Raw genomic sequence first — 9,652 nt, 5'->3', positions numbered from 1 at the left:
TTACATCACAGACATTACTCTCATGACTCAAGTCTCAAGTCTACTGCAGTTTATGACTTATACCACCAGGTTCAAAGTCAGTTTTAACCCCCAAGCTCAGCCATACGTTTATGACTGAAGGGAAGGCATTCATTAAATCTCTTCACCTCGAGTTTCTATTGACATTCAGATGTTTTTTAATCTAGCAGTTCAATTCAATTCACATTTTAAATCACTCAATGCACTTGAAGTGAGTTCAAATTCAATTGATTCATTGAAAGTTATCCATTATTTAGGAGGAATTTCAATTCACTTTGTACTCTTTGGTTCTATACACAGGGCTTGAAAACAAAGTCATAATGTATACATGATAGTATTGAATTGAATTAATTCCATGAAAAGATGAGCCGCGACACTTTCTCCCCCCAAAAAAGTCTAGATGTTATAATTCGCTGATATGGTAATTAAACAATAACTTCACGTTGCAGTTGCTGGTGATGTTTTCATTTTGTAAGAAATTAAATGGCTACATGGAGTGGTATATAGGCCTGTCAGAGTTGTACATGTTCTAACATGTATCTAACTTGATTGGATACGTTGTTATCTTGTTGGCCAGCTTTGTATCACTGGTCCTAGCGTACCTAGTAACAAAGGATACAAAGGTATCTCAGCGACTGGTCAATGTTTCTATTCCTATTACCATTGACAACAGCGTATTATATCGTAACAGCCAATCAAAATTACAAGTCAACTTTCGCTACCCAATGAAATGCCTCTATATTATGAATGACGGGTTTTCAAACCAATCGCGTCCATGGGCCTTCGTTGTCACAGATTATAAATTCTGTCCCCTCCTACCGAAGCCAGTTGTCGGATTTCAGTTCCTCTCTACGCTTGTGTGAAGCGATTTACTGATATTTAACCTTCACATCTTCATTCACCTTTTTTGTTCAAAATGAGGGAAATTGTGCATCTGCAGGCTGGCCAGTGTGGTAACCAAATTGGAGCGAAGGTGGGTTTAAATTCATTTACTACTTTACTAGACAAGTAAATTGGCGGAAAAAAAAAACCATTATTAAAAGTAGCCAATGTCGACGGCTACAGACGGCTACAGATCGTGTCGATCTGGGTCCCTGGAGCCATATAACGTAACATTGCTCAATACAGAATTATTTTTACAGACATTTTCGGTGTACACCACCTGTCACCGCAGCCCATGACATAGCAGAAATCGACAGTAGACGTGGCTAAAGCTAACTAGCATAGACAAGGAATCAGTTTATTTAAAACAACTGGGCGTATTTCTGGTAATTGAACTTTCCGGGTGGCACAAGGATTCACAGGAGAGCACACCGGAGCCCTTAAAAGACTGTATTGAGCAACGTTATACGGCTATAAGGAGCCAGGTCGGTGCCCGTGCCGCCGGGTGAGTCGCGCCCATCAACATAGCCATCGAAAATAGTCTGTAGTACACTTTTCCACCGCTAAAGTGAAGGTCTTCTTGTTCCGTCATTTTCTCCCCCTGTAGTTTTGGGAAGTGATTAGCGACGAACATGGCATCGATCCCACAGGATCATACCACGGGGACAGCGATCTGCAGTTGGAGAGAATCAATGTGTATTACAACGAAGCCAGCGGTAAGTCCATTTACGATTTTGCGTTTGTGATTAGGAAGTTCGTGCGTCATTTGCTCATGCTGATGGTAGGTGTTTTGTCCACAATGTCTAAAAGATCTATTTTATCAGGTGGCAAGTATGTCCCACGTGCCGTGTTGGTCGACTTGGAGCCTGGCACAATGGACTCCGTGAGGTCTGGGCCCTTTGGACAGATCTTCAGACCTGACAACTTTGTCTTTGGTGAGCCCAGTTAATGGTTCTTATTCTAATGTTTTTAATCATGAAGATGGACTTGCAATATAACTGTTAGTATTACACCTGAAATATGCAGTTTTTTCCCCTCAAATACTATTAGCCCAAATCATGTCAATCATAGCTTCTAGCATAGTTCATTGATGCCAAGACTTTAGCTGTAGTCCCATTATTATTGTCCATGCAAGCCCCATTCAAACCTCTAAATTGTATGGAACACTGAGCCTATTGTTTTGCACCATTTACAATTTGTGTTATCGAAAATATGACTCAATTTAATTGTCTTTAGGCCAGAGTGGAGCAGGAAACAACTGGGCCAAGGGCCACTACACAGAGGGTGCAGAGCTGGTGGACTCTGTTCTCGATGTGGTGAGAAAGGAGGCAGAGAGCTGTGACTGCCTCCAAGGCTTCCAGCTCACCCACTCCCTGGGAGGGGGCACAGGCTCTGGTATGGGCACCCTACTCATCAGTAAGATCCGTGAGGAGTACCCTGACCGAATCATGAACACATTCAGCGTGGTGCCCTCCCCCAAAGTCTCAGACACTGTAGTCGAGCCGTACAACGCCACCCTCTCAGTCCATCAGCTGGTTGAGAACACAGACGAGACCTACTGCATTGACAATGAGGCTCTTTACGATATCTGCTTCCGCACTCTCAAACTCACCACGCCCACTTATGGGGACCTCAATCACCTGGTGTCAGCTACCATGAGCGGGGTGACCACCTGCCTTCGCTTCCCTGGCCAACTCAATGCTGACCTGCGTAAACTGGCTGTCAACATGGTGCCCTTTCCACGTCTGCATTTCTTCATGCCAGGCTTTGCCCCCTTGACCAGCAGGGGCAGCCAGCAGTACAGAGCCCTGACTGTACCTGAGCTCACCCAGCAGATGTTTGATGCCAAGAACATGATGGCTGCCTGCGACCCGCGCCACGGCCGCTACCTGACAGTGGCCGCCATCTTCCGTGGCCGCATGTCCATGAAGGAGGTGGATGAGCAGATGCTGAACGTGCAGAACAAGAACAGCAGCTACTTTGTGGAATGGATCCCCAACAACGTCAAGACGGCCGTGTGTGACATCCCGCCCCGTGGCCTCAAGATGGCCGCCACCTTCATCGGCAACAGCACGGCCATTCAGGAGCTGTTCAAGCGCATCTCTGAGCAGTTCACTGCCATGTTCCGCCGTAAGGCTTTCCTGCACTGGTACACCGGAGAGGGCATGGATGAGATGGAGTTCACTGAGGCCGAGAGCAACATGAACGACCTGGTCTCAGAGTACCAGCAGTACCAGGACGCCACAGCTGAGGAGGAGGGAGAGTTTGAGGAGGAAGGCGAAGAAGAGTTGGCTTAAAATGTGTCAAATGTACATGCCTTACTTCACTGTCCCTTTTGTCTGTCACTTTCACTGTTGGTGTTCTCAAGCTTTCAGATTACAGCTTTTGAACCATTTCTATTAAAGGCATGACTTTGATGGCATTTTTTCTGAGTTTCTTTTAAATTAATACACATCAAATTAGTTGTAGGCCTACACTGGTAATATTCAACATTTGTACAGGAATTGGTAAATGGTGTCCCACTCATAAGATGACAGATGTGGCTGTTGGATTCATTTCAACAAACATTCACAGAAGTTTGTAGTGGAAAAATCCTTGAATGAGATGCCCTCTGAACAGTTTTGTTAGGCCATTACTGGTTTTAGCTGAGTAGTAACAATATTACATTTTATTAAGGTGGGAGCATGTTGGCAGCAAAATATCACAATTTTCATGTCAGTATTACAGCGCCACACGTTTGTTTGTGTGTCTAACAGATGACATGCCAGCGTACTGGGACTGAAATTGGAGTTTGCTTCATGAATAGTGTCTATTGAATACATACTACATTGAAAGATGAACTTGGTATGACATCCTGTCATTTTATGCATCGGCATAATCAATTTTGCCTACTGGAAAACGTTCTAATCTTCCTCTCCTCTGTTCTCCACTCACGTCCTACTGAAAACGCATCGGAGCAGAAGATCTAGGTTCCTCCCCATACATATTTTCCAAAGCAAATGTAGGACGCGAGAGGAGAGGAGGAGGGGGGGAGTTGTGCTCCTAACAATTGAGAAAAGGCCTCAGAATGCCTACTAATAGTGTATAGTATGAACGTTTGGATGCAGCCACCCTCTCTAGTCAACTGGTACACGTTCCTGCCCTGCACTTGCCGTGTGAAGGTACGTCTATATCAGGGGCGCCCAATACGTCGATTACGATCGACCGGTCGATCGCGTGACATAAAAAAAAAATCACGTATTACGACGTGATTTCTTTTTTTACGACGGACATTTGTGCTTCAACACGGTACGAGGCAATTTAGCCAGTGTGAGTGCGCCACTTGATTGACGTACAATGCGGCCAGTCTGAGATCGCTTCTCTTCTACGGGTCACGTGTCACCATGCATTCGCGGTTAAACGCGCTACCTACTGCAAAACTAGTGACCTAGTTAGCCTTCCAATTTATATATACATATATAGCATTTTTTAATGTAGGGAGATCATTTTGACCTGGTCATTTTGAAAGAAGCTCGCAAGCCGAAAAAGTGTGGGCACCCCGGTCTATATGATATAAATTAAGCTATGCTGCCATCTGGTGGTTTGTGAGGCCAGGGAATTATGCATTCTGCATTAAAGGGATGGTTCAGGATCTTTCGTTTTAAAGGCAGATGGTTCCTTACCTTGAAAGTAGTCTATGGGCCAGGATAAAATTTGATCCATGGAGTTGTTTAATTGGCACTACTAGCTTCAGCTAATTTTAGCCATCTCTATCAAGAAAACTGGGAGTGATGGGGCTCAGAAAATGTTCAACATTTGAGGTGATTGTGGCCACAAATTATAAACTCTTTTTTTGTTTTGAGCCACCATCATGTCCATTGTTAAAATGACGAAAGGTAGCTGAAGTTAGTAGTGGCAATTAAACAACTCCATGGATTAACATTTCTCCAGGCCCATAGACTACTTCCAAGAACCACCTGAAAACCTGAAAAATCCTGAACCAACCCTTTAACAGGATTCCTTTCTCCTATTCTATGGAACATTTTCAAAATTCAAAAATAAAACGACCACAACAAATGTTGAACCCATCCAACAACAAATGGTCATTTCAAACCTTGAAACATAATGCATCTAAAAGCTAGTGACAGGCTTTGATAGTGGTATCGAATATAATGAACAGCATTTAGAAAATGAACTCGTCTAATAATAAAATGTTGCCTGTACAAGAAAACCTATTAGAACTAAGGTTCGATATGACCATTTGTTATTAGATAGGTTCAACATTCAAGATTTGTTATGGTCATTTTATTTTTCAATTGTGGCACAAAAAATGTTCGGTAGCAGCTCGCATCAGATTCAAGAACCTGGTGCTCGCCTACCGGGCGGCAAAGGGAACAGCTCCTCCCTACTTGCAAGCAATGGTCAGCCCCCAAACCCCTGCCTGATCACTCCGCTCTTCCACCTCGGCTGGCCGCCTGGCACTGCTACTAGGGATGGGCGTATCGATCCTGTAGTATCGATAGATCGATACTCACGCACTACTCATTTGGAATTTATTTCCCTAAAAAAATATCGATATAAACTAAAAAATAATAATTGGGCGTGTATGCATCACTTTCAGCTGTTTTGATTCCTTATTTAAATTACTATGTGCCGGGACACCCCTGTACTGGCGGCGTATTGAGCTGGCCCATGTCACGTGACAGGAGACGAGCGAATGAGCGTCAACGTGCGACACAGCCGACAACGACACAGCCAGAGCCCGCTCAGCACGAATGCGGGAGCCGGAGGAAAAAACAGGAAGCGTAAGATATGGCAGACAAAAAACGAAGCGTGGTGTGGTGTTATTTTTCACCAGTCGATAAACTCACGGCAAGGTGCCAAGTGTGATGTGGGTTTTTTCCTTTTAGCTTTTTCTACCAAGATTGGTCTTTTTTATTTTTTTTGAGAAATAAGAAAAGTGAAAATGTGTATGTTTTTGTTCATATTTCATTTATTTCATTCATATTTATGTTATTTATTTTATTTTTTATTTTATTATGCATTGACCATAATACATTTTGTATAAATGGTCTGTAATTGTCTTGTGATTTGTCTTAAATGTAATAATATTTTTACTGACAAAAATTGCCAATAAGTATCGGTATCGGTATCGATATCGATGAAAATGCAAGAAAAAGTATCGGTATCGTATCGAATCCTAAAAGTGTGGTATCGCCCATCCCTAACTGCTACCCCTACGTGGATGTCACGGCTTTTCACTGTCCTGGCGCCCCGCTGGTGGAACGAGCTTCCCACTGCTGTCATGACTGCAGAGTCACTACCTATCTTCCGCCGTATCTCTTCAGGCTACATCTTAACTGTCCCTCCTAAAGGCCTCTTCATCCCCACTACCCCCCTGTACAAGTTTATCTACTGTAAATAAATTAATTTAAAAAAAGAAGAAAAAAGCATCGTGACTGCCAATAGCCCCTGGTCTGAGCATTGATTACTTTTTCTTATAACTGATGGATAGATGATTCACTTACTTAGACAAATGTATTTGTTGTCAGTTGCTTTTGATAAAGGCGTCTGCTAAATGCCATACATGTAAATGTAATACCCACTTCTCAATATATTTGTTATACCTTAGTATACTACACTAGTATACTAGTATACACATTAGTATACTATACTTAGTATACTACAACATGAACTGCGTAAGATCTTGGTGACTGACTATAATACATAGTTGATCTTAGAAAGACTGATTTGAGTACATCTTCATATCCAGCAGATGGCACTATCACATCGAAAAATAACTGACATACCCCCACTTAAAGATAACCCCTTAAAATCAAGTTGCGGAGTAAGATTGACGTTCACGCTACTTCTTCAATTCTCCGAGAATTAAAGAAAGGAGAATGGTAGGGGAAATTACTACTATGTAAGAACATAATGTTGAGTTTGTTAACTTTTTGATCAATCTTGAAGATCTTTCCATCAGTTTCATTGGCCAATTAGTAGAATATTGTCATTGGACCGTATGGTCACTGTCTTTCTTTTGTTTGACAAATCAATTTGTCGATCCTACTGCTTTTAAAGTTCCTTTCATCCAGCACCTCAACTCTCATGTGTTGCCATTATTTTAGAAAGTGTTAGAATTTACCTTTAGAACCGTATATATAATGATGGTTATCTTGTTTTCCCGATTCATAGATGTGTGTGTCGGTTTAGTCACAGAAAATGCTACAGTCGCTTTCCTTTCAAGAAAGACAAATAATTAATCGAAGGTGACTGCAATGTAACAAGGGTTGCATTAATTAAAGAGACTTGACAATATGGCCCAATTTCATGGAACATTGAGGGAGCGCAATTTTAAATTGCCTTTAAACTGCTACCGAGCATAAGGGAGAGGGGAACATTAATTGAATCAACTATCTGTGCTGTGTATTAAGGACCACAGAAGAGAGCCTCATTACTATATTAATAGTATTTTAACGCTGCACATGGCATTCATTCATTAATTTGTCTCTGTTGTGCCAACTGAAGTCAGCAATTCCCACTACATCAGCAATAATGCCATTATTTCAAAATAGAAAATACTAGCTATTTTGTGTGACCACTGATCAGGTGTATCTGTAAGCATGCCTATTCACACTATGAATATGTCTGTAATTTTGAATTTACTGTATGAACTGAACATCATGTCAGACAACGTTCAGTTGATTGCAACAGATATTACAAAGATATTCTCAAGTAGATAGCTTTTGGATCAAACCATACTTTTAAGGTCAAGTAGTTTTTGTCCAAAACAGGGGTCGCCAAAGTACAACTACATGGGCCAAATGCACACAAATAACCGTCCACACGGCATTTGGGACATGGGAGATGAGGAATTGACTTCATCTATTTTCACTCTGATGTTCAAATCCGATCTGCTGGTGCTTGTGCACAGCAGGCTACCAGATCTTGCTTTCTGAACGACCAGAGAACCACTTGTAGATCACAGAACATCTGTGTTGAGTTTTCCTGTCTTTCATCAATGTCATTATGATTTCCATAGATGGCCTCAAATACCTGCATTGCTCCCATACCCTCCCATACCCTGTAAATTGACCTTGAGGTGAACATTTCAGAAATTCCAAATCAGAAGCAACTGAGATGGCATACTGTTTATCAACAGGCTATGATTGTTGCAAGTATCAAAGAAGATCACATTATGCATAATTTATATATATATATAAATATATATTTTATATACAGTACACTAGTAAAAAATAATATGCCTTGGACGTTGCTTGTTTGACTGCATCTGCTTTTGGAGTCATATTTCCTATCAGATGTTTCTGTTTTCCGATATCTTCCACCGAACACCCCAGGCACTTAGTTTTAATCTTACCAGTGTTAACACCGTTCTGTGCACAATGTCAAAGTGGAGCTCTAAACGGATGATGGATTGCTCTTTTAGTGCCAGAGCTACTTTGCTGTCACTACCACTGAGGAGAGAGTGGGAGGGAGGGAGGGAGGGAGGGAGAGAGGGAGAGAGGGAGAGATATGCTAGATGTGGAGTGTAATGACAACAACGACAACAACAACAGCTAACATAAATTAGGAGGCATTCTGGTGGACAGATGGGCCTCCGATCGCCCCCCTCTGCATGCAAATGTCCGGGCCCAAGGAGCCCTCCACTCTTCACCATGGAAACGGCACTATCGATTATCTACCGCCCTATGAAAGAGGCCAGGATGTAAATTGATGCCCCAGCTCTGAGATGATCACCCGTGCCAGTGTCAGAGGTCCCACTGTTGAGGCAATTGTATCACTGATCGGCTTCAGAGTTGCGGTCAGTGCGATTTCAATTGAGAGTTCAAGAGAACTGATATTTTTATTGTAGATTTAGAATGTGCAAAGTATTTTCAGTCAGGACTTTTCAGTCAGGACTTAAATTGAACCCTGGCCAGATTCCAAAGGGCTCATATGGATAACACTCTCCTTGAATCGTCAGTCGCACTGCTTGGGCTGCAAGACATAATATGATATTTGCAGTCATACCAATAGTGTATCTAGCCAAAACATCAGCAAGATTGTCTGGTTCAGTGGTTTGATGCCATGTTTCTAACAGCATTGTGTGGTTTTGTAACAGGGTCCAAGTAAAGTGTCACCCCATGTAACTCTAAATGTTGTTAGTGGAAAATGTTGATTGTTTCCTGATTTCTGTATTGGAATGTACACTATGTAGCTGGTCCTATTTGAATGGTAAATACAGGTTAAAGCAGATAACTTTAATATACTAGCTAACTGCATTGACTCTAAATTACCTATGAAAGGTAAAGTCCATTTAGTATAGCTTGATTGGGATTTGGTGTCAGACTCATAGTTCCATTAAACTATTGTACTATAGTATACGGCAGGGGTGCCCAATACGTCGATTACGATCGAGTGCGGGTCGATCGCGTGACATAGTTATTATTTTAGTTTTTACGACGGACATTTGTGCTTCAGCACGGTACGAGGCAATTGAGCCAGTGTGAGTGCGCCACTTGATTGACGTACAATGCCTCCAGTCTGAGATCGCTTCTCTTCTACAGGTCACGTGTCATATATTTATTTATATTTAGCATTTTTTAATGTAGGTAGATCATTTTGACCTGGTTATTTTGAGAGTAGCTCGCAAGCCGAAAAAGTGTGAGCACCCCTGGTATACGGTATTTGGAGAGACATACAAGGCTGTAAGGCCCTCACATACAAGGCTGCAAGCATCTGATTCATGTTAATTTTTCAAAAACTTAAT

At 42.0% G+C, this 9,652-nt stretch overlaps 1 protein-coding gene across 2 annotated transcripts; it reads left to right on the top strand.

Annotated features, from left to right (window-relative positions):
* Positions 1–857: 857 nt before the first annotated feature.
* LOC310804839 (tubulin beta-4B chain) lies at positions 858–3,322 on the top strand. 2 transcript variants are annotated; one of them, XM_083670209.1, is made up of 4 exons: positions 858–991; positions 1,508–1,616; positions 1,725–1,835; positions 2,137–3,322. In XM_083670209.1, exons 1-4 carry the CDS (start codon positions 935–937, stop codon positions 3,195–3,197), a joined length of 1,338 nt encoding a protein of 445 aa, XP_083526335.1. In that variant the 5' UTR covers positions 858–934; the 3' UTR covers positions 3,198–3,322. The 2 variants fall into 2 exon arrangements, with proteins under 2 accessions (XP_083526335.1, XP_083526334.1); XM_083670208.1 differs by having other exon boundaries at positions 1,508–1,835.
* The last annotated feature ends 6,330 nt before the right edge of the window (positions 3,323–9,652 follow it).

The sequence above is a fragment of the Argentina silus genome (genome assembly GCF_951799395.1).
Source record: "Argentina silus genome assembly, chromosome: 5".
NCBI lineage: Eukaryota > Metazoa > Chordata > Actinopteri > Argentiniformes > Argentinidae > Argentina > Argentina silus.
This window is presented reverse-complemented; position numbering and strand designations above follow the sequence as displayed.